The 26,324-nt window shown below is 42.6% G+C and overlaps 1 protein-coding gene across 3 annotated transcripts in view; it reads right to left on the bottom strand.

Annotated features, from left to right (window-relative positions):
* FILIP1 (filamin A interacting protein 1) overlaps positions 1–26,324 on the bottom strand; it is a 101,748-nt gene that overhangs the window by 26,565 nt on the left and 48,859 nt on the right. For all 3 annotated transcript variants that reach the window (XM_087718855.1, XM_087718856.1, XM_087718857.1), the window contains exons 3-4: positions 20,230–20,400; positions 17,811–17,989 (exon numbers count right to left, since the gene is read on the bottom strand). In XM_087718855.1, the coding sequence (XP_087574981.1) occupies positions 17,811–17,989; positions 20,230–20,400 (350 nt within the window). The remainder of the gene's footprint in view (positions 1–17,810; positions 17,990–20,229; positions 20,401–26,324) is intronic.

Below are 26,324 nucleotides of genomic sequence, written 5' to 3'. Positions count from 1 at the left end.
TCCATTTTTACTTTCATAATTACATAATTTAATTATTTTTAACTCAGTTAACGAAGACCTTTCTCAATTAATCCTTCCCAACGATACAGAACTGTCCCGTTAAATCAAATGCTATCATTTTATGTAGAAAAATGTATTTCTGTGTGGCTCCAAGGCAACTGAAAGCTCAAATAAGGGAACTTATTAAAAAAACTGAGTAGAAGCGAATATGTTTTCAGTCCTTATTGGACTAAAAGACTAGGTTACAGACCAGATAAAGCCAGGGATGTCAAACTGGCAGCCTGCAGGCCCGATGGGGCACATGCAGGCCACGCCCACCCCAGCTTCGCGAAGGGGAAAAACATCACAAAATATCACATGATGGCAATATGATGCCACAAGTTTGATACCCGTGCAATAAGTCATGTGAGAGACATTTCTGGTCCGTCACCAAAGCAAATATATTCCCTCCTCCATGTTCCAGAATGAATTGAGGGAAAGCATGGCAGGATCCATTTTCCTCACAATCTGTGTACAAGTGCATCTAAAAGTCAAAAAATGTGAAAACCTTCTCACCCTTTTCTTCAGTCAAGCACACTGTTGCTTTTAGCAATAGCAATAGCAGTTAGGCTTATATACCGCTTCATAGGGCTTTCAGCCCTCTCTAAGCGGTTTACAGAGTCAGCATATTGCCCCCAACAACAATCCAGGTCCTCATTTCACCCACCTCGGAAGGATGGAAGGCTGAGTCAACCTTGAGCCGGTGAGATTTGAACCGCCGAACTGCAGATAGCAGTCAGCTGAAGTGGCCTGCAGTACTGCACTCTAACCACTGCGCCACCTCGGCTCTTTTGCAGATTAATTAACTGAAGGATAATTCTCTATATCAGAGATGGGGAACGATGGCCCCTTCCTGACTTCCCTAGCCAGGAATTCTGGGAGTTGAAGTCCATGAGGCATAAAGGGGCCTTCGTTCCCCATCCCATCTAATGGATGGAAATGGAAGTTAGCTATCCAGAGGCTTGCTGGCTAAGACTTTCATAACACATCCCCATAACCTTCTGTCCCCTGGAACAAGCGTGCAGCTTTATAGCTAGGAAAAGTGTTTGTTAGCACTTTTAATTACCCCAGTATTCAAGTTGCATATGATCATTCTTTCTCAAGGTTGCCTAAAGATAATAGAAGGAATAAAGCTAATCTGAATTTCAGCATCTGGAAACATATTGGAAGATAAGAACATGAGCAGTGCCCTGGTGGATCGGACTCCAGGCCCACTTAGTCCCGCACTTCTCACAGCGCTAGTCTTAATTCTAGTCTTCCTAGCAGGTAAATCATCTGCACGAGGAATGTCTACAAATTTCAAAGTCTCAAAGATGTCCTTCGGAGGCAGTCACACACAGATGGCTCACAGAGCAAAAATAAAAAGAAACTAGACTTATCGTAGTAGGAAAATCAGGATCACACTCGGGGTTTTTACCAATTTTCACTGATTACTTAACGCTATAATTGCACAATTAGTACAGCTTGCTCAGAAGACGAACTACTTTAAGAAAGTTTTGAAGTTACTATCTGAAAAGTAAAATATTAATTCAAAACTTTGGAATGTGTGCATTACAGACGGTTTTCAGCATGCAAAAGGGAAAGGAGCAACATTAAAATTCTTTCTCTGAGGGACAAGGAAAAGGTTCAGGACTCGAGGCAATAAGGAAATATTTGCAAAATCTATTAGGCCTTCAAGGTGCCCTTAATGAGCAGTTTGCACAATGTTCTGACATAGTTTTGAAAAGCAGAGATATCATAGATTTCTTTGCATCTTTTGGAGGCAGTTCTGAAAAACAAAATCTGCAGAGAACAGAAGCCGTGTATCAGTAAAGAATCAGGGTATATTTTTTCCATTGATTTTTTTTGCCCCATTTCAATATGGAATGTTCAGTTGGAAGCTGACATCCAATTCAGCTTTTCTTTAGTTCATTGACTCTCTCAAATCAAGCATATTATTTTAGTTGTTTAAAAAGAAGAAAGCTTTAGCCAGAAATCTGAACACAACCCTAAAGTATGACATTCATTTTAGTGTTTAAATAATTATACTTGTGGGACAGAACTGATTATCAGGGTTATAAATCTTCTGAATAAATTCAGTGCCATCAGCAGGTATCTGAGTGTTAAAGTTAGAACATTATAAAGTTTCGGTCAAGTTCCCCGGCTTGAACGATTTTTACTGCTGTTTAGAGCAGCAAGTATTTTCTGATCAAGCTATTCCGAAATTGGAATTCACACAGCATTCTTGGTGTCCCTTTTTTCCATAAACCTTTTAAACATTTTCCACAAAGAAACAAGATGTTTAATTAACTACTTTGAGCAAGGTGAAGAAAGATGGGGGGGGGGGAGAAGGGAGAAAAACTATCTGTTGTTCTGGGTTGAACTATTTGGTTCTTGGTGCTCAGAGAGCATCACCAGACCAATACAGTAAAAAAAAAATATGTACCAGTATTTTTAGAGTGACTTTAAGTATACACAGATTAATCTTCCTTTGTTAGGTTCAAGGCAGTATACATGGATGGGTAGAAGTGTTCCTAGTTATTGCTCATTTGGCCTTGAACAGATAATCAGCGGTGGGATTCATTTATCTTCCCTACCAATTTGCAAATGTGAGCTCGCACGTGCCCCATCTGCGCACTGCCTTTTGCACATGCACAGTGCTCGCGCATTACGTCGGGGCAGGTGGGTGGAGCCTTCTGCAGCCAATGCTACCAGTTCGCCCGAACCAGAGAGAACCGGCTGAATACCATCTCTGAACAGATTCAGACCTTTTGAGCTTCAGCAAAATTATTATACTTGAGAGACCGCCTGCCGCCAATTACCTCCCACAAACCCATTAGATCTCACAGGGTTGGCCTCCTCCGGGTGCCATCTACCAGCCAATGCCACCTGGCTATTACCCGGGGGAGGGCCTTCTCTGTGGCAGCTCCGGCCCTCTGGAATGATCTCCCCGCAGGGATTTGGACCCTCACCTCTCTCCAGGCCTTCCGAAAAAGCCGTCAAAACCTGGCTTTGCCGGCAGGCCTGGGGGTGATGAGTTCCCTCCCGGCAGGCCTGGGGGTGATGAGTTCCCTCCCCTCTCGACATGTATGGTTGTGCGACTGTTGTCTACTTTTATTATTTGTATTTTGTCTTTTATGTTCCACCTTTTTTTTTCCCCTTGAATTGTTTGCCGCCCTAAGTCCTCCCGGAGAAGGGCGGCATACAAATAATACAATACAATACAATACAATACAATACAATACAATACAATACAATACAATACAATTATAGCCTTCCATGAGTCTTTACATAATGCCCCAAAACTGTCTGAAGAGGAGGAAAAATGTGTGTGTGTAAAATAAAACATGCTTATTAATACTCTTTCAGGCCAGTAGAATTAGAAGCATTTAAAGTGATATTAAAGGAGGAGTCCGGTTACTCAGAAATATTCTCTACAAGATAGCAAAGTAGTTCTGCTGACTTCCTCGGAGGCATCCACCAGATAAGGTCTCCAAAACAGAAAGTGCTTAGTTGAAACATTTCAACTCTTAAGTTGCACGACGAGAATTGATCAGTATTACGAAGTTTGGGGCAGGTCAGCAAAAGGCTGCAGACCCCAAGAAAAACTCCCCCCACCCCCCAGCAAGTCAGTCAGTGTGAAACCGAAGCCTTCATTCTCAATTCACGCATCTGCATTTTACAAAGAAAGCGTCAAACCAAAAGCCTCCCAGAGATGACGCTGCAAGATCTCTCCCCTGATCTTCGCCACCGGTTCAGAAGAGAAAAAAAAGACTTGAGGTTTTTCAGAACTGAAGAAGCTGCTTGGATGAGAAGCGAAACGTCTTCAAAGAAAAACCAGAAAGTCCAGTTGGGCGCGGGGGGGGGGGAGGAGGAAGCACCTTTGGGACTTGAGGGTTTTTTAAAAAGCTACTTTTGCTCCATTCTCTTTCACAAGCATCTATCCCGTCCTTCCGCTTGCAAAGTGCGAGGGCTTCCAGCTGATTCTCCCTACCAAGCAATCCCATTCACACACACACACACACATGCCTGCACAAAACCTCAAGGCGCACCAGCAAGGGACTAACATTGAAGGAAAACGAGCACGCAACTCAACCCCAGCACTGTGCAGCTTTCTTACCTTTCTCTCTCTCTCTTTTTTTGCCTGAGCGACCCTTTCTATTCGCCTTCCCTTGCAAGAGAGTCGGCTGGCGCCCAGGCCCTGCTCTCCAGGGAATTAGCCATCACATTCCAGCCATGTCATCGGAACAATGAAAGGTGAATGTTGTGCAAAACAGCCTGGGACCACTTACTGGTGATGTCATCCCTTCCCTTATAACTGCTCATTATTGTGCAGATTTAACTTTGGGCAGCGGGGAGGATGGTGGGGAGGTGGAGCCTCTCTACTTGGGGAAGCAAGGGAGAATGTTGGCTAGAGGAAGGTTTAACAGAGGGGGGAAGCACCAGATAAAGTGTATTTCTCCCACTCTCCCCGCAACTTTCCTTCCAAACTCATTGAAACTCCAGCCAGTTCTACTTAACTTGCGTTTAAGCAGCGTTGGGCTCCCCCTTTCAGGATCAACAAAAAGTGGAATCATGCAAACATGAAACAAACCATTATCCTCTCTGTAAAGGTTCCTAAGTGCAGCACAAGACAGAACGGAACTTGAATAATTAACCCACACTTATGAAGAAGAAAGAAAACCCCTCGTTTATAATAGATAATGCTTTTCTAAAAGCTATCATGATAACTGTGTATGGATGATCCACGCCTTGAGAATAAAATCAGATTATAACCCAGGGATAAAAGTAGAATGAAAAGTAGTTTTCATTCCTTTTTGGCATTTGATAACTGGGAAATTGAGGGGGGGGGGTAGTTAATCAGTGTCACTGCTTTGTGTTAGGATAATGTTAGGGTTAGGGTTGGGTTTATTTAGCTTTCCCAATATTTATTATAATTTCTAAGATCTGGGAAGCCGACAGCACCAGCTGACCTGTTCTCTAAAAGATCAACAAACCTAATTAATATTTGGATAGGAGACCATGAAGAAATCCCAAGGTACATTATTTGGTACATCGAATGGAGTACTTGAAAATGACCTCCCAGAAAAAGCAGTGGCATTCTGTGGCTGAAAAGATATACAAAAATTTGTCCACGGTCACCAGGAATGGTGCTATACATAAATTCCTAAAGTACCTAAATTCCAAAGCAAAGGCTGGTGTTATTTTTCAAGCTCAGAACAGTTGACCTGTGGGCATGCTCCTGCAACAGAAGAAAAACCGGTTCCACCACAAAACCGCGGTAGACTAAAGCGCGCTCGACGAAAGCGCGTACGTGACATCATCACAGCGCGACGAAAACAGCACGCTGTGAGCGGTAAACTTAAAATTAACGCATAAATCTAAACCTAACCCCCCCAAACCTAACCCTAAACCTAACCCTAAGCCTAACCCTTAACCTAACCCTAAACTAACCCTATACCTAACCCTTAACCTAACGCTAAACCTAACGCTAACCCTTAACCTAACCCTAACGCTTAACGTAACCCTAAACCTAACCCTAACCCTTAACCTAACTCTAACCCTAACCCTAAACCTAACCCTTACCTTTATGTGAATCGGCTTGCTTTAAAAGCGCTTTTTAAAGCGCCCTTTTTTCTCCGCGGTCGTATTTGTCGCGCTGCTGATGACGTCAGGTACGCGCTTTAATCGGGCGCGCTTTAGTGGACCGCGGTTTTGACGGGTCACGGAAAAACTAGCCAAACCTTGGGATTTGTTACTTAAAAATGTACATCCTGCAAAGAACACATTCAACCGTTCCTAAATAGGCCATTAAGGACTTTCCTGATTAAGCTGACCTTTGGACACAAATGAGAGTTTGCCATAATTATGATCCTTTGACAAAAACTTGCAATAAGTCTACCTAGCTAACAATGGGTATGAAAGAATTCCAATTCCTCTGAACTAATGGGTTGAGGTTCTCTACGCAACACCCCCTTAAAATTTCATCATACAGATGTATTGGTTATCTTCCTAATATTTATTTATTGCTTCTTATGAAGTGTCTATCAACGTGTCCTTTTTTTAGGGACCCAAAATAATTCAGGCTTTTTATAAAACATAGCACCATACAGTAAAGAAGCACAACCTTTCAGAGTTGATCCTGTTTCGTTCTTCTTCCATCAAGCAAAGTAATTTGCCTAAGTCACGAGTTTCAAACTCGATTGCGTCTCATGATGTATTGAGATTATTTTTTTTTGCCTTTGCAGAGCTGGAATGGGTGTGGCAAGCTCATGATGCGGCTCACAGGCCACCAGTTTGACACCCTTGGTCTAAGTGATAGAGAATGCTTGTAACAAAATTAAATGATTTTTTTTCAAGATAATACTGTCTCATCTCAAATTTGGAACAGAGATTAGCTAAAATCCATTTTTTTTTAAAAAAAATTCCTAGCTCCACAAATGGCTCTATGAAGGGGTGTCAAACTGGCGCCCCCCTGGGCCAGAAGAATCTCACTCAGGCCATGCTCACCCCAGCTCCATGAAGAGGAAAAAACATCATGAAATGTCATGTGACAGCAACAAGCTGTGAGTTTTGACATCCATGCTCTACAGTTTAAGATAATTGAAACTTTATTTTGATGCTGAATGTAAATATCCATAGCTTTTGTTGAGGCTGCAGTCGTCAATTTTGTAGCCCATTCAGTCATTTTCTCAAATTGAAAAGAAAATCTATGTATTACAAGAACTCTTATTGTGTTATTCTGTTTGTACCTAAAATCTGCTAACTTAAATACATTTTTTTAAAAAATCAAGGGACCCAATACTGCTGTGGCATTGAAATTTCCACGATGTTCCAACCAGATTTATTTGCAAAGTTGTGGCCATTGCAGCGTTCCCATGGTCATATGACTGATTTCCAATGTTCTCTGCCAGCTTTTCACAAGAAAAATCATTGGGGAATCTGGCAAAGAAGTTGGAAGTAACAGAATGAATAAGGATATAAGCAAAAAAATTGGTGGGATTCTCCCACTACTTTTTTTTGCCTATACTCTTATTCATTCTGCTTATCTGTTTAGGTAAGCAAATATTGCCTTTTCATTGAAGTCCGTTGCTACTACAGTTGTTTTTCAATCACTTGGTTGTAGCTGGGATAAAAGATATATGATCAGCCAGAAATTTAATATTTATTCTGATCGCACCAGACTGTACTACATTTCTCTCAAAGGATAACCCAATGGGTAATAGGATTGTATAGTATAAAGGTAAAGGTTCCCCTCACATATATGTACTAGTCGTTCCAGACCTTAGGGGGCAGTACTCATCTCTGTTTCAAAGCCAAAGAGCCAGCACTATCCGAAGACATCTCTGTGATCATGTGGGCGGCATGACTAAATGCCGAAGGCGCACAGAACCTTCCCACCAAGGTGGTTCCTATTTTTCTATTTGCATTTTTAGGTGCTTTCGAACTGTTAGGTTGGCAGAAGCTGGGTAAATATTTGAGTGAATCCTGCATTTTTCGGATCCGGTCAAAAAGACTGACACTTATCCAAGGACTTTCTATAGCAACAAAATTGCAGCAAAGGAATGCTTTAATTGCTGAAATTTATCCCCATTTTTTTTTTACTGTGCCAATAAAACATACTGTAATACAATTTCCCATTAGAACTACACCTACTCGCAAACTTTAATTTTTGATAGGGATGTTGGGACTTGTAGTTCCACAATCCGCATCTCCAGATTAACCAATTTACTTAATTAGGGCAGTAAAGCCGCTTGGCCTCCCCTTCAATTTAAGACATTCACATACCTGTGTCTTCAGATCATCATTTCAAATACTTATTAAGTCAGCAGAAGTATTTCCACAAATCACCGACCTACAATTTCCAGCATCCTGCATTTTTCTAGGCTGGCTAGAAATCTTAGCACTTAAGAGTTCAATAATACCTAATAGGCCTTACGATGCAGAGATCCTTGTTAAAAGGTCAAGATCAAGAGCTTTATGATTAATCTTGCTGGTCTATTTTTTAGATATGCAAAAACATGGGCCAAGATGTATGACCTGTGCCTCTTACAAGGAAGTAGCAACTTTAATTTCTCTGTGCTTTTTATATGCCTCATTATAGGCAGGCAGCTGATGAAGCTATCTCTCTCCATGACAACTGCTTAATTCTTTTTTGTGGTTATTAAGCTACTGTTAAAGCTACAGAAGTGGGGTTTTTTTCTTAGAAAGCCTGCTGTTAAAACGTTGCTTGCATATATTTCATGATTTGGGAATATATTCACTGGATTCCAACCTTACAGTACACCTATGATAAAAATGATCCCAGCTTTAAAGCTAAACTCTCAAGTTGAGCTCAACTCAGGGTGACCCCATATTGTTACTGATTACCATTGTGATCTTTTTGTAGAATGTTTGTTTAAACTTTCCCACAGCCCTAAGTTGCTGTATGTCTTCAAGTCTGACCTTACTTAGTTTTCTTTCACAACTGAGAGAGTGTAAAATGCTGCCAGTTATTGGACGATTTCCCATTGCTTTGGCATATTTATTTATGTATTGTAGGAAATTAGCACCCAACCCTCTCCTAGAAAAATGAAATACCCTGGGAAATATTGAAAAGGCAGAATATTATATTTCCCTGGATCAGAAAGGAAGAAATGCTTTAGGCAGGAAACAGACTCACTCTTAATAGCCTGCACCTTTTTCAATCGGCCATTGAAGTTTACTAGCTAGTTTACTCTACATAACAAAGATAGGATTACCCTTCTACAGAAACTCACCACATGGCATCTGGGAACTCAACCAAACTTGGACTCAAAACACAGCTTAGAGAGTTGCCCCTGCAGGGCAACCCTAGGAGTCTGACAAACAATGAGAATACATTTCTTACACAGGAACAGGAAACAGAGGTGGGGCTGAACAGAGAGTATAAAACCAGGAATTATTTATTTAAACTTTGCCAATAAATATTTTGAAGCTAGGTATTGGCCACATCCCAAAACCACTTTGATATATGAATCCAAATTATCAACTTCACAATAAGCTGTTTTGAGACTGTGATTTGGTACCTGTGTCTTTCTTCCCTGTCTAATAATAGATGAGATTGCAGTTATTCGGTTGTTATTGCTCTTGCTGTGTTGACATATTGTTCTAAACCATGGTGTGATTTATGGTTAGTGTAATAAGCCATAGTGGCAAAATTAAATGTACTAGACTAAGCTATAAGTGACAGTCTATAGACCCCAATCACTACCTGTGGTTAACATCACACTAAGCTAAACCAAAAGACACATTATGGCTTAGAATCATGTTTCTTGAATAAATCACACTTCATTCAGCTCACATAACCTATTGAACTTGATCCACCCTTACACTAAAGAAATGAGTAAGCATGGTCTAGGAGCCTGTTTTAAAGATGACCTCAGGTTACAGCCATAATCCTATAGGTACTTACCTATAGGACACTGATCTCAACAACACTTATTCCTGAGGAGACATGTAGAAGGTTATATTACATCAGTGGTGGGAACCGATGGCCTTTTATGTATGACTTGTGGGCTTCAGTTCCCAGAATTCCTGAGCCAGCCAGCCACAAATCATAAAGGGGCCATAATTCCCCACCTCTGCACTACATGAAGAATTATTTGGGGATTTTTAATTAGCAGCTTCTAAAAGTTTACTAGTTAAATCATGTTAAAACTCCTTGCAAATGCTTTCTTTACAGAGCAAGCAGTGTTGACCCAAATTAATACAAACTTTTACTACAGTTGAATGATGACATCAAAATTCACATAATATCTACCTTGCTTCCCTGACTCTTCTTTTGGATGTTTTGGAATTAAAGGAGAAAAATAAATAAGCAAAAGAGGGGAGAACTTTAAATCTTAAACCAGTATAGATAAAAAGATTATATCAAACATTCTTTTCTTGAAGATCAACCCCGATTTGGTGAGTCATTTTTAAAAAATTTCTAGTGAAAGCCCCAGGAAAACCATAGGTCCTTTTTAATAGTGGCTACCAAAATTGTAAAGACTGGACTAGATAACAGCAGAGGGAAAAAACGTAGTAAACATGAACCATTTATCAATCAGCTAGATTTTTGCAACCTACAGAGCAAACTTCTAGAAAGATGCAGCCACTGTTGTATTAATCTAAATATCTATCTAAATATCAATCTAATCTTAATGAAGATAATATAAGGGCTTTTTCTCACTTGCACCTCCCATAAGATCAACATGTTCTGATATCCTTAGGGCTATCAGACCTCAACAGCCAAGAATTGCTAACTTTACTTGCATCTCATCACTAGCGCAGGAGTAAGAAAACTATATTAAAGTTGTATTTTCCCACTTGTTTTAACATTATTCAAGAACAGCCTCGAAATACATGCCACCACTTAGGGCTTCGTTATCCATGATCTTGGAGGGAAGTCAAACAATAACTTGACAAATGGGCAATAGAGGCTAGAGACCGACAAAGGGGCATAGTAAATTTCATACCAGTGCTGTCTTCTCCAGATTCATAACACTTCAGTTCGTAACACTTCAGCTCAGTTTTTGGGAAAGGCCCCAAGTGCATCATGGGGAAATTGCCACTGGGATTGAAAAGGTTAATTGGAGAGTTAATTGTAGACCTCCCAATAGGAATTAGACCTTAAGGACTGAAAGGTGTGGGGATATAGATACAGAAATTGCTGGTTTCTCTTCCATTCCCTACCAGCTGAAGGATTTTTGTTCTTGAATGAATACAAGTTTTGATTTTAAAGGGATGTTTCCAGAAGTGGAGAGAATCTGCAAACATGCTTCTCTACAGCATCCTTTATAACAGCCCTCATTGCAAATCTATTCTGGCACCAATTTCAACCTCCAAGGACTCTCTGTCATACCACCCAACCACATAACTTGGAACAGGCAAAGGTCCCAAGAGCAGCCACATTTTTTCTTCATTGCTCTTTTTTCTTCCCTGAAGTTCCCCCGATGAAGACTCGAAAGGAGCAGAAATATGACAGGCAGCTAGGAATTCGTGGTAACAAGAGCGCATCATTTTCCGTGCTTTCTTAATAATCCTATAATTATCTGAGAAAGTCCTTCTCCGCCGTATTCCTTTCACCATGCCCCATATGAAACTAAGCTTTCAAAATTGATGGTGATGTAATTGCATACAAGGCCATCAATCAAAAACTGCAGCTTATTGCATAGAATATTGCACGAGTTGAGTTCAAATCTCAGCCCGTTTAGTTCGGAAAGCATCAGTTTGGAAACAGAAGAATGATAGCTGGTAGTCTCCCCCACCCCCCACTCCCTTTCCTGGTTCTTTTCCTTTAAAATAAAAGTCTATTTAAATCATACACAGCATGCGCTACCCCAGGGTGATAATTTCTACTTCAGGCTTTTTGGTGCTCTTGATGAGTTGCAGATGGCTTTTCCCGCACAGGTGATGTGGCCCCCCCAGACTGACATCACCAGGAGAGCAGCCAAGCCTCATCCCAGCGCCAGGATGACTGAAGCAACGTGGAATGTATCCGCACAAGCTCCAGAGAAACTTGCCAACCCTTAACATTGCTGGGGGTGCTGGGATAAGAGGAGAGGAAGATGCTATTGGGAGACCGCAAGAAAAGTTTTATAGAAGAGACAAGAGACGGTGGTGGGAAATCCCTATAGACTCTTTGATGATGAAGATCACACGTTTTTCAGAGGGGGGGGGATAGGATTCAGCCCAGTGGTTGCTCCAGATTTAAGAGGCAAACATGGGTTTTCCCCTCTCCCCTTTCAGTCCTGTATTGGAAGAAATTAATCGGCTTTATTTTTTTGCTACTCTCAGGACCCAGCTGTTTTAAGTAAAAACCAGAGCTTCAGGGACAATGAGCTAATGAAATCACAAGCTGTGGGTTTTTTTTAACCTAGGGAGGGAAATTTCAGGTTAGGAGTACTTTAAACAATTTTTATGGCTTTTTTTTTTTAGCCCCAGAGATTTTGAAGACAAGATTTTCTCTACTCAATTCCTGATTTGGGGGTCTGCATTAAATGCACCCAGATTACTGGCCTTGGTTTCCCATCAATCCATGTGTCAAAAGCAAGTCTGCTGAAAAATACCATACATATGAAGGTATGCTATTAAATTGAGAGAATACAAATCACTTCCTACCTCCTTCCTTTCTATTCACCATTTAAATATCAAAGGAGCACAGCTGAAAGCTCTTATGTATCCTATCTTATGCGTGGCACGACAAAACCGCGCTCGTCAAAATAGCGGTGATAAAATCGCGTCGCTAAAGCCGCGACGTCATCACCGCGTGTCATCACCGCTGTGACAACAGCGCGGCGACAGAAGGGCGCTTTAAAACAGCGCGGCGGCAGAAAGCGGATTTAAATTAAGGTAAGGGTTAGGATTAGGTTTAGGGGTTAGGGTTAGGTTTAGAGTTAGGGTTAGGTTAGGGTTAGGGTTAGGTTTAGGATGCTGAGTGCTTGGGAATGCACGGATTTGCCCTCCGCGATTATGTCATCGCGGTAGGGTCGTGTTTTTCCTTAGCGCTTCGAACGGCACGAATTAGTCTTCGTGCTTATGTCTCCGCGGATAAGGGCTTAGCGGATTTGTGGTGGAACCAACTTATGTACATGCAGGAGAATGTCGAACTGTGAATGAAATTAAAATCCCTAAAAATCATGCACTATACTACAACATTATGTTACTATTGTACACACACATGTGCGCACACACAAACATGTATTAAATACATTAAAGCTATTATGAAAATAGCTTGCAGCTATATCAGGAAAGGAAGGTGGGAGTGTGGGAACCAAAGACCACCTTATAATCATTGTTATGATGCTGAATCATGGTTTAGAACCACTAGATTTTTTTGGGGGGGGGGGGGGGCTGTCAAACCAATATAGAAAAGTAGTCCTTTACATCCATCTAGTGGTCATCCAAATTCTTGCAGCTCACATATAATATGCCTGACAATGAAGCCAAAAGGTATCTGAATGTAAAAAATACACTTCACATACACAATCGCATTTTATATTTGATTCTTTCAATTAAAATTTTGCAAAACTGGGCACTTTCAAACATTTGCTTCCAGAATGAAACAGACCTGATGGCTTTGCTTGCTTCATAAGCTTATGGAGTTAACTACTAGATCTGGTGTTCTGGATTTGCAATTTCAACCATGTGTGTTGGCTTCACATATATCACAGCTAGACAAACTATGATTGCCAAATTATGATTTGTTGCATAATGTGTGTGTGTGTGTGTGTGTGTGTGTGTGTGTGTGTAAAGGTCAGTGGCAATGACCCTTTTTTGGCTTGGAAGCTAAGCAGCTTAACACCTGGCTAGTACTTTGGAGGGAAGAACTCCAGAGAGTACCGCAACTACAGGTTTGATCAGGAAGTTGAAAAACAACTCAGGAAGAGGCTGTGACAAGCTAAATCCATCATATAAAATTATGAAGAAACCGGAAGGCAAGCTCAGTGAAAGGGAGACTGTATCTGACAGGTATTTAGAGAGTAGGTATGTCCTCAAAGTATAAATATAAATATTAGGAACTGTCTGATTAAACTCTTATGGCAATTCCTTTAACAATGAATCATAATAGTATTATTTTTGTCTGTTTAACTTGATATATCTTGATTCTGGTTGATCTGTGCCACCTGAAGTCTTTTTTTTTTTTTTGAATGGTCAGACTGATTTCTGGTCATTATTTGGTGCATGCCAATAAAGGTAACTTTTTGAAGTCATTAAGCATTTCCAGCCTTTCTAAACCGAAGTTTCAAAACCCTGAAAACTTCATTCAGGCACTTTTGACTCTGCAGTTCTACATGGCTATGGGGATGTTGCAAGCACAGATTTGTTTACATGCTTATATGAGTCTATTGCAAGGATCCCCAAACCCCATCTGTGGATGGGCTTTGGTACACGGCAGAGGTGGGTTCCTACCAGTTCGCACCTATTCGGTAGAACCGGTTCGTCAAATCTACTGAACCGGTTAGAAGAGGTTCCACCAGTGGACCCGGGAAGCAGGCCACACCTACAGAAGAGGTTCCAATTTTTTTTTGCAACCCACCACTGGTACGCGGCATGTCAGAAACTGGGTCCACGCAAAAAAGCGAAACCCCATTTGTGGGATGCAGGCAGCACATGAAACCGCGCCCTCTTCAATCCGCAGAAAAACCTCTGTGCATGGAAGTATTCCATGGAGGCCCCAAAGGTTGGGGGCAGTGGTGGGTTTCAAACTTTTTAGAACCTCTTCTGTAGGTGTGCCCTGCTTTGTGGGAGTGGCTTGCCAGCCATGTGACTGGATGGGAGTGGCTTGCAAGCCATGTGATCAGGTGGGAGTGGCTTGCCGGCCATGTGACTGAGTGGGAGTGGCCAACTTGTAAAATGTGGTTGAAACTCACTTAACTCTTGCTTAGCAACCAAAATGTTGGCTCAGGAACTCTGGCATTGAAGTGTGCAAGTCTTAAAGCTGTCAAGTTACAAGATCCTTGCACCCCTAACACTTCAGAAAAAAAAAACCAGGGGTGTTCAAACCTGACAGCTTTAAGACTTGTGGACTTCAACTCCCAGAATTCCTCCTCTCGCTTTTCATCTTGATGATGTGCGGATGGGTGGGAGGAGGAAGCTGGAACCGGTTCTAAATGGTACTGTAGATTTGTGGAACCCCTTCTACAGAAGAGGTTAGAACTGGCAGGAACCCACCCCTGGTTGGGGGCTACTGGTCTATTGAGTTTGTGGTCAACTAGCAGGAAATCAGTCTTTGTTAATTCTGGCAATAATGGCGCATAGAGAACCAGTAGCAATCAGAACTTGTTAGCCTGCAAGTTACTCAAGATCTTATTCCAAGCCTGCCAGTTATTCAAGATATCTCATCCCAATCTCTTCCGCCTGTTCCCAAAAAGCCATATTTTTGCCCCCTTCATAACAATAGTATTTTCCTAGGTTTCTGTTCTCAGTCTTGATGGCAAAGCTTCAAATTCTAAATACGGTTATATTGGCAGTTTTGCACTTGGACTTCTCCTAATCATGACAAGAAGGATCCCAGAAGATGGGATAAGCATCAGTCTCCTCCAACGGGACCATAGATGGCATCTTCGTAGGCTGCAATTCTTTGCCAGTTCTGAAGCTGCGTTTGCTGACTTGAAACGGTGCTTTCTCATCCAGAGGTACCACAACATTGACAAAGAAGTATATTAAAACAGCTTGTAATTGCAAGACCCCAATTACAATTTCGTGCAACCAAGAGAGGCTCATACTGAGCCAATAGCAATAGCAATAGCAGTAGACTTATATACCGCTTCATAGGGCTTTCAGCCCTCTCTAAGCGGTTTACAGAGAGTCAGCATATTGCCCCCAACAATCTGGGTCCTCATTTTACCCACCTCGGAAGGATGGAAGGCTGAGTCAACCCTGAGCCGGTGAGATTTGAACCGCTGAACTGCTGATCTAGCAGTAGCCTGCAGTGCTGCATTTAACCACTGCACCACCTCGGCTCTTCACCAGGAATAGCACCAGGAATATGCCTTGATCTCAAAGTTTCCACTAAATTTGAACATCTATTAGCAATAGCAATAGCCCTGAGACCTACTGGTATATATATAGCACTTCATAGTGCTTTACAATCCTCTCTAAGCAGTTTACAGAGTCAATATATTGCCCCCAACAATTTGGGTCCCCATTTTACTGATCTCAGAAGGATGGATGGCTGAGTCAACCTTGAGCCAATGAGAATTAAACTGCCGGCAGTTAGCAGAATTAGTCTGCAAGACTGCATTCTAACCACTGCACCACCACAGCTAGTAAGTAAAATCTTTATTACGGTCAAAGACCAGCAATACATATTAGTTTTTACACTATATTAAAAAAATACTAACATTAAAATATAATTAAAAAGTATTGACATTAAAAGTGGATAATAACATAATGGTCCAAAGATTGTTAGAGGTATGTCCAGATAATTGGTACAAGATGGTACTATACTTCTGTAGCCAATTTTTTTCTTATGGACATTGCAGCAGCACAGAACTTTGCCACTGCATATGTGGTAACCGGGTTAGGGTCCTGGAGGAGAAAGCCTAGATAAAAATGGTCTGCCCTCCCTGGCAATTTCTCTAATAAGGGGAGAATATGTGCAGACCTACAAGCTCTGTATAGCTCACAGTGTAATAGAACATGTGGATTATCTTCCACTTCTCCTTTACCACATATACAAACTGGTTCTGCTATAGGTGTTCTCTTATACCTGCCCTGGAGGAGTGCTGAAGGAAGAATGTTAAATCTGGCTCTGAAGAAAGCTATTCTTTGTTTTGGGGAGATCAGGTCATTTAGATATCTTGCCGATTCCCACACACCCTGTTTGATTCTGTCCCTACTGTGGAGAGGCAACCTATTTAGTTCTTCTTGGAACTCCCTGTCCCTCATTCCCTCATTCTATTGATTACTACTTGTTTTGCTTGCTCAAAGCCTAGGGACATTAGGAATAATGGTGAGAGCCCATAAGAGCCCAGCGTTTGATCAATTGCTTGTTTCCAGGGGGAAGGGAAATTGTCAGTCAACACTAGTGGGGACAGTCCCTCTGGAAAGAAATGCATTTTAAGCCAATAAATGATCATACAGAGCCGAGGTGGCGCAGTGGTTAAATGCAGCACTGCAGGCTACTGCTAGATCAGCAGTTCAGCGGTTCAAATCTCACCGGCTCAGGGTTGACTCAGCCTTCCATCCTTCCGAGGTGGGTAAAATGAGGACCCGGATTGTTGGGGGCAATATGCTGACTCTCTGTAAACCGCTTAGAGAGGCCTGAAAGGCCTATGAAGCGGTATATAAGTCTACTGCTATTGCTATTGCTATTACCTGGCAGGGGAGACACCATGATCACCACCACGGCTACATCAAGCTGATGCTTACGTAAATTAATCACAAAATCTGAGGTTTTGAATTTAATGGCACCAGGCAGTTAATACTATATTGAGATTGATTGGAAGGCTTCATTGATAGTGAGACTAATATACAAGTACTGGTAGTCCTCGGCTTACAGCCATTGGTTTGAAGTTACAACGGCACTGAAAAAGGTGACTTACAATCGTGAAAAAACATGACTGTTGTAGCATCCCCATAGTCACGTGATTAAAATTCGGGTGCTTGGCAACTGGCTCATATTTATGTCAGTTGCATGTTCTAGTGTCATGTGATCACCAGTGACCGCATGTTTTACTGTACCACTGCAGTGATTCACTTCAAAACCGTGGCAGAAAGGTTGTAAAATGGGACAGAAACCCACTTAATCCCTTCCTTGTTTACCAATGGAAATTTTGGGCTCAACTGGGAGTGTAAGTCGAGGACTATCTGTATCAGGGGTGGGTTTCTCGCCCCGTTCCAACCGAACTGGTTGGAACGGGGCTGGCGGCGTCCTCGTGCACGCGTGCAGTGCATGCATGCATACTAGCGTCTGTGTGATGCTCCAGCTGCTCCTGGAGGATTGCGCAGGCGCTGTATGCGTCCTGCGCATGCGTGGAAGCGCAGAACTCGTCAAAACCGGGTAAGAAACGTGGGCGGGCGGGTGGACCCTTTGGAGTTCCCGGAAGTTACTTACTTCCGGGTTCGCCGACCAACCGGCTCATGGGGACCGCCGCGAACCGCCTGAAACCCACCCCTGATCTGTATGGAAAAATATCTTTGAAATGTTAAATTAAATTCCCAACCCCCTAGAATGCTATAGATCTGCCAAAAAATAAAAGCCAGGCAAAATTAACTTTTGAAATGCAGATCTCCTGCCACAGTGTGTGTGTGTGTGTGTGTGTGTGTGTGTGTGTGAAGCTCACCGTTCACGTTCCTGTTCCAGGAGGTTGGTAAAGTCGTCACTTTTGTTCATATAATCACTATGTTTGTGCTTCTCATTTTCCAGCTCGTAAACTGTGCGTCGATGGCATTTTTCTGCCAAAAGAAGCTGTTCGAGCATGCGCCGATATGTTTCCTTCTGCTTTTCTTCCAATCTGTCCAGCTGGTTATATTGAAACAATAAAAGGGATGGTGTTAAATAGGTCACTGGCTGACTTCGGTTAATTTACCCAACAAGGAATTTGTCGTACGGAAAAGATATTCGTAGTAGAACCTCTGGTCATGACCATAATTCGTTCCATAACTTTGGTCACAACCCGATTTGGTCGTGACTCGAACCTAACCAAAATTAATGCAGCGGCCACATGTGGGTTGCTGTTGTTTGTAAACAAACAACAGGAAATTTGGTGCTTACAAAAAAACCCCGTTTTCGGCGTGGTCAGAAGCTTTCGTGACCAGAATTTCTACTGTACTCGGTTACTGTTTCTGAGCTGCCAGCATTTCGATCAGAGGTTGGTTCCTACCGGTTCAGCAGAGAAGGTAGTAACTTGGCTGGCCACGCCCCTAAACTGATTCTATCTATCTATTGTTTTTTGCTTCTGTGCATGCGCAGAAGCATTTTTTTTTACTACTGTGTATGCGCCCGTAGCGTGCAAGCGTGTCCCTGAGTGAACCGGCAGTAACAGAAGCCGAAACCCACCCCTGATTTGGATGTGCTCATCACACTGGTTGTCCTAACCAAATACCAAGGAAAGATGTTCACATTTGGGTTACATTAAGCTACTTGAGAAATGAGCTTTCCAGGTCTGGAGCTTGGTGAGAGCGGTTCCAGGTTCCTCCAAAACAATCAACCAATGGAACAGCTTGGCCTTGGAAGTTGTGGGAGCTTCATCACTGGAGGCTTTCAAGAAGAGATTGGACTGCCATTTGTCAGAAATTGTGTAGGGTCCCCTGCTTGGACTAGATGACCCAAAACTCTATTAATCTGTTACATCTGTTAAATGACTGGGAACAGTGGAGCTTGCAAAATGCTTTAAAGACAGCCACTTTAGTCATAAAGTAAAAAATACAGTGAAATTCCTATGGATGCCTTCTTGAGAAGAGATTAATGTGCAAAAGGTTTGAGTGAATGTTTACTTCAAAGCTTGATGAGAATGTTTCCTTTCCTCCTGATTTCTGGCCACTAACATCTCTCACCAGAAGACATCCGTAGGAATCTCACTGTATTTCTACTTTATGACTAAAGTGATTGTCTTTAAAGCAGAGGTCTTCAAACTTGGCTGTCAGGGTTCCAAATAGCGCCTTTGATTTAATTTTGGATGCTAGTTTAGTTTAGTTTAATTTATTGGACTTGTATGCCGCCCACTCCCGAAGGACTCTGGGCGGCTTACAATAAACAAGGGAAGGGGAATTTGGAACCCCGACATTAACCTGAATCTGAAAGCTTCCTGGTTTTCCCCACCCAGTTGAAAGTTCAAGATCTTGCGCCCACACCCACAAGTCCGTCACATGGCCCAATCTTCCACTGCCATGCTGGCAGTTCCACCCATCCAGTTCCGGTCAGGTGCAGAGGTGCAAAGACAAAGGATGACCTTGGCTTTCTAAAAAGAATGTTGTTATGGCAACATATCATCTAACTCCGTACAATCCCCTCCTACCATTTTCCACACTAGAAAATGCATAGTAGAATAATAGAAGATTCAAAGATCCAAAAGAAAAGATGGCTGCAGACCTGACATTGGCAACTTTAAGACTTGTAGACTTCAACTCCCAGAATTCCCCATCCACCAGAGCTGGCTGGAGTATTCTGGGAGTTGAAATCCACAAGTCTTAAAGTTGCCAAATTTGAAGACCTCTGCTTTAATGTATTCAGCAAACTCTACCGGAGGAACCTGGAACATAGGTCACCCGAGTCCAGGCTTAGGATTTCTTAGCCGTTGCTTCAATTTCATGAATCTGATCAGATTCTAGATTGCTCTAATGAAAACCGGCATGCGTCACAAGACCACATCCTGAAAATAATCATGTCAGGAAATAAGCTTGCAGATGCCCTCAGCCAAGCCAGCTGGTAATTTATACACAACTGTGCAACAGAGAAGTTCTATCAATGCCTTTTCTAGCTGGAGCGGATTCAACCACATGCAGATGTCTCTGTGGTTTGCTTTCTGTTGCATTGGGGTGTTGAGGAATGTAAAATTGCTAACATTCCAGTATCCTAGTTTCAACTTCCGAGCTAGAGAAATCTTGAGAAGGGAAATTACGGTTATCAATAGGATGCCTTCCCTGGAAGTAGGGTTGCCATTTTACTATCTGGGAGTTTCTGATATTAATACTCTTTAATGATAGCAAGCAGCAGAATGAAAGTTGAAGAAGAACATTCACAAGACCCTCAACAGTGCTCACCTCCGAAATGGGCTTTTCATAAACATCATCTTCTGATTTCTCTTTGGAAAGGAGAGCGTCTCTATGCAATATTCGGAGGACGTTCTCTGGGGCTGCAGAGCCATAGTGCGCCTCTAGGATTTCAGGTCTGATTTTCTCGGTTTTCAGCATATGGATCACATCATCTCTAGCCTGCAAGTGGAGACTTCAGTATTATCACCATTCTAACACTAAGTCAACATTATCATAAAACAGTAGCATGCTTTGTTGCTTTTCTGTTATCAACACAGTGCTGTCCTCTAAAGTGCATCTACTGAATTATTAAGATTTACCAGATGTTGGTTAATAAAAAGTATTTTCCCTCCTTCTTTCTTCTTCTTTTCCCCTTTCCTTCTTTTTCCCTCCTTTCTCTCTTCCCATCTTTCTTTTTCTTTGTCTTACCTCTTTCCCTTTCTGCTTTCCTGTCCCTTCTTGCATGCTCAAGTGCAAAACAGAGAAACATTTCTCATTTTGTTTTGTTTTAAATTTATTTTGCTAGCCCTCTGCCAGCGAAAACGGAGCTCAGGCTCCATTTTTGCTGGCAGAGGCCCTGTGGGCCAGATTTAAGCACCCCACGGGCCAGATCTGGCCCACGGGCCTTGAGTTTGACACCCCTGCTTTAGAATATAGACATTGGGCCATTGAGTTGATGACCACAATGCACTGTGGTGAAGAGAGGAAACGCATGACCTTATTTTATATCTGATCCTGTTACACCACAGCTGTTACACTATTAATAAACTGACAAGAGGGACAGAGGGCACAAATCAGGACTTGTCATGTTGGAATAATTCACAACAGAAATATGGACTCAGTAAACTGACAATTATCCGTTTAAGTGGTGCTTATGTTTATGGGTTATATTCTTAGGATACAAGAATGACACCTAATAACGGCCTCGATGCGCTCTCTTTCCGTTTCATCTCAAGGATATGAACGAAAAGGTGGTCACCTTTTAATTCAAATTTTTTTAAAAAAAATGTTATTGTCAATTTTAATTGGGTTTGTTTGGGATACTCTATTTAATTTTTTTTTAACTTTTGTATTATGTGCTTCTTTTAATGTTCTACGCCGCCCTGAGTCCTTGGGAGAAGGGCGGCATATAAATCTAATAAGCCTAAACCAGTGTTTCTCAACCTTGGCAACTTGAAGATGTCTGGACTTCAACTCCCAGAATTCCCCAGCCAGCATTCTGGGAGTTGAAGTCAGGACATCTTCAAGTTGTCAAGGTTGAGAAACACTGACCTGAATCTAAACATAAACCACCTCAGTCTCTGTTACAGAGCACTGTTGCTGATATTTGAAAGAGAAATTGCTGGGCTACGGAGGTGGTCAAGCAGCCAGAAATGACTTTTCACAAGAGGGGCAGGCTTCAAAAATTTTAGCAAGGGATTCCCTGCCCGGTTGCTGGGTAGATGTGGCCATCGTGGGTGTGGCCTAGTTAGCCTCCTGCACCATTGGGGGGGGGCATTTTTGTTATCCCCAGGCTCTGGAGGCTTTCCTTGAGCCTCTGGGAGGGCGAAAACAGATTCCCTAGGCTACGGAGGCCCTTTGGAGGCCAGAAATGGGCCTGTTTCCAGCCTTCCTGAACTTGGCCCGTTTTTCGCCCTCGCCGAGCCTCTGCGTGCGCCCTGCACTTACCTGCATCCAAAATGGGCTGTGTGGGGACTCCTGGGATGGAAGGGGATGGGTCTACTGGGTCAAGCAAGAGTGGGATTTGGGGGTTCTCTGAACTGCACAGAACCTTAGCTAGAGGCTCTCCCGAACCCCTGTTTTTATGAGAAGGGAGAGAAGTGGGGGGAAATCCCATTGGTCACCATACCTTTAATGATTAGCCATTGTCTGACTTCTAATTAGAATTCACTCTAGCCCAGGTAAACAATTCGTGGTGGCTGCATGAACATATCCATGCAGTTTTTAGGGGAATTAAGAACTGGCTTGCTGTTGCCTTCCCCAAGATGTGTTTCGAACTTCCCAGTCTAAACTACACCCTGAGGCTTTCTGGGCGACTCCTGTCTCATTCCCCCCACAATCCCCAAATCAGAGGTGGGTTCCTACCAGTTCGCACCTATTCGGTAGAACCGGTTCGTCAAATCTACCAGACCGGTTAGAAGAGGTTCCACCAGTGGACCCGGAAAGCAGGCCACACCTACAGAAGAGGTTCCAAAATTTTTTGAAACCCACCACCACTAAAGTTAGGGGTGCAAGGATCTTGTAACTTGACAGCTTTAAGACTTGCATGCTTCAATGCCAGAGTTTCTGAATAGCTACTTGGACCGACCTAAGTACTAATTCATAATTTCATATCCGGTCACATGGGCGGCAAGCCACTCCCATCCGGTCACATGGGTGGCAAGCCACTCCCACAAAGAAGGCCGCACCCACAGAGTAGGTTCGAACAATTTTTGAAACCCACCACTGCCCCAAATCCTCTAAAACACCTGTTAGGGGAGAGGAAGACAATCAACCTAGCTCTGGTCTGCTGCTGTCTTTTAAAAGATGTGCATACTTGTCAGAATAGCAGCTTCCGATAAACGGGCATGCTAACTCGATATCTTGGGAGTTATCCCAACACATCTGTGGGGTAGGATGGGACATATATGTCCTTTTCGTTCATAGCAGACATCAATTAATCATTCTGCGTGGTATCAGTGGAACTTCTGTAGTTCTCAAAATAGCAATTGTTGAACTAACTCCAGCTATTATAAATTTCTTCAAGGACTTTTAAAGCTACTTTCCCCACAAATCGGTGGTTTATTTTTATTTTTTTAAAGCCACAAACCTGTTATTCAGGACTCAAACAAGGAATGGACCTTGAATGTCTAGTTCAATGAAATCCATCTCCTATTTGCTGACTAACGCTTCCATAATAGTAGCTAATAAAATTTTATGTCCCAAAGACAGGATGCTGTACTGAGCTGCCCGTTCATCTAAAACAAGAATTTGTTGCATTTTTCTTCTTTTTGGAGGATGTTAGTTGTGCCTCCAATGGATCTGAGAATACGTTTAGTTTAGTTTAGTTTAGTTTATCGGTTTAGTTTAGTTTAGTTTAGTCGTGACCCGTCAAAACCGCGGTCCACTAAAGCGCGCCCGATTAAAGCGCGTACCTGACGTCATCAGCAGCGCGACAAATACGACCGTGGAGAAAAAAGGGCGCTTTAAAAAGCGCTTTTAAAGCAAGCCGATTCACATAAAGGTAAGGGTTAGGGTTAGGGTTAGGTTAAGGGTTAGGGTTAGGTTTAGGGTTACGTTAAGCGTTAGGATTAGGTTTAGGGTTAGGTTAAGGGTTAGCGTTAGGTTTAGCGTTAGGTTAAGGGTTAGGTATAGGGTTAGGTTTAGGGTTAGGTTTAGGGTTAGGTTAAGGGTTAGGCTTAGGGTTAGGTTTAGGGTTAGGTTTGGGGGGGTTAGGTTTAGATTTACCCTTTAATTTTAAGTTTACCGCTCACAGCGTGCTGTTTTCGTCGCGCTGTGATGACGTCACGTACGCGCTTTCGTTGAGCGCGCTTTAGTCTACTGCGGTTTTGTGGTGGAACCTAGTTTAGTTTATTGGTTTTGTATGCCGCCCACTCCCGAAGGACTCGGGGCGGCTTACAATAAAAAGGGAAGGGGGATAAATAAGACAAAACAACAATTTAAAATACAACAACATTCACAATTAAAGTGGGGCTGGATACATTCAACAGCCCCAGGCCTGCCGGAGCAGCCAGGACTTAGTAGCTTTACGGAAGGCCGGGAGGGTAGTAAGGGTCTGGATCTCAAGGGGGAGGTCGTTGCAGAGGGCCAGAGCTGCAACAGAGAAGGCCCTCCCCCAGGGGGTCGCCATCCGGCATTGGCTGGCGGATGGACTCCGGAGAAGGCTAAGTCTGTGCACTTCGCTCTGCCCACCTCCAATCCCTGCAAAGGTTTAGTCACTGGTAGTAGTACTGATGCAAAGAAATGGCATTTTGCACACCATGTTTTGAAAGGGATCAAAGAGATCCCATTGCTGCCTGCCGACACAGCTTTGCCTCTGTTTTATTGCCAGAAAATTACACCGATGATGTCACTTTGGTCTAAGGAGAACACATCACCCGAGCTCTGGGCTGACATAATTCATTATCTGTGGTCTGGTCCAAGAGTACCGAATTCCCATGACAAGGAATTAAAGTTAGTCTGTTTGAAGTTTGAAGGGTTGAAAGATACCACTTCTCATTTTCCTGACACTGAAAAGCAGTTTTGTCCTGTGCTATTATCAGTCCATAAGGAGGGCTGCTAAAGCCTATCATTCCACGATCTTTGGCAGTACAAGAAGCAAACTCAAAAGGTCATTGTAGATTGTGTACACAAATCGAAATGTGTTGTGATATGTCTTGCATGCTTCAAGAATGAGCACATCGCAGTGGGTAAATCAGCTGACTTGGGGGAAGCTGTAGCTGGCTATTATAAATGTACCCATGGACAAAGTTAGCTCTCTGTAGAGTCTATGGTTAATGACTAGGGTGACTGAAGGTAAATTAAATAATCCAGTTCTCTTATTCATCCATTACTGTAGACCGGGAGTCTCCGTACTTGGCAACTTTAAGACTTGTGGGCTTCAACTCCCAGAATTTGCCATCCTGCTTTGGGAGTTGAAGTCCACAAGTCTTAAAGTTGCCAAGTTTGGAGACCCCTGCTGTAGATTCCAAGAAGACAAGATTTTTCTTCACTTTTTTTTACGGGTGTCCCTTGGATACTGCATATTAAAGCCCCTCTCCCCCAATTTGTTGCTCTTCATATGTGATGGCAAACAACCCCCAGAGACCATGGGAGATTCTGAGAGTTGTAGAGGTCATACATCATAGAGCTATGCTTGCTTGGAAATCCTGGGGATGGTAGTCCTAAAATATCTTGCAGATATTCAAGATATTCAATTCAAGGTATTCTTGCATTGTGTTTTTTAAAGGTATCCTGCTTTTCTTCCTCCTTCGCCAACCTCCAAATATGAGTTGCAAGGAAGTAGGGACTCTCTCTCTCTCTCTCTCTCTCTCTCTCTCTCTCTCTCTCTCTCTCTCTCTCTCTCTCTCTCTCACACACACACACACACACACACAAACACACAAACACACAAACGCTCTTACTCTCTCTCTCTCTTACTCTCTCTCTTTCTCTCTCTCACTTTCTCTCTGTCTCTCTCTCTCTCCCTCCCTTTCTCTCTTACTCTCTCTCCTCTCTTTCTCTCTTACTCCCTCTTATTCTCTCTTTCTCTCTCTCTCTCTCTCACACACACACACACAAACACACACACAAACACACACACACACAAACACTCTTACTCTCTCTCTCTCTCTTACTCTCTCTCTTTCTCTCTCTCACTTTCTCTCTGTCTCTGTCTCTCTCACTCTCCCTCCCTTTCTCTCTTACTCTCTCTCCTCTCTTTCTCTCTTACTCCCTCTTATTCTCTCTCTCTCTCTTTCTTTCTCTCTCTCTTTCTCTCTCTCTTTCTCCCTCTCTCCCTCTCTCTCCCTCTTTCTCTCTCTCTCTTTCCCCCCTCTTTCTTTCTTTCTCTGACTCTTTCTCTCTCTCTATCTCTCTTACTCTCTCTCTCTCTCTCTTTCTCTCTCTCTTACTCTCTCTCTCCCTCTCCCCCCCCCCTCTCTCTCTGTGTGTGTGTGTGTGTCTGTCTGTCTGTCTGCAATCTGAGAAGATTTCCTACTTGGATTTTCAGTAAAGCCACTGAAAAAGGATGGAACTGTGTTGTTCACCTTTCCTCTTACTATGTATCTTCAAAATATTATAGTAAACTTCCTCAATTTGGACACACTCTGGATGATTTTGAATATAATTTCCATTTTCATGGATGAATGAAATTGTAGTCCACGCACTTCATTATGGCTGCTTATCTTCCAACAAAAAGAAGGAGCATTTCTCCCCCTCCAATCCTACTGCATTATTTAACATTTATTAAACGGAACAGAAAAATTGACATCCATATATCCTCATTACGAAAGTGATCAGTTACATATACATGCAAAGATATTAAATGATTGAAATTGCCTTCTCTGCCAGAATCTTCATTCTAGTTTGCTTTGCACTTAGGATCGTCCTTTTCCTGGCCAGAC

This window comes from Thamnophis sirtalis, unplaced genomic scaffold (genome assembly GCF_051295495.1).
Source record: "Thamnophis sirtalis isolate CommonGarterSnake01/CBP01778 unplaced genomic scaffold, rThaSir2_p1.2 scaffold_6, whole genome shotgun sequence".
Taxonomy (NCBI): Eukaryota; Metazoa; Chordata; class Lepidosauria; order Squamata; family Natricidae; genus Thamnophis; species Thamnophis sirtalis.
The sequence above is the reverse complement of the archived record's forward strand: the minus strand, read 5'-3'. Positions and strand labels throughout refer to the sequence as shown.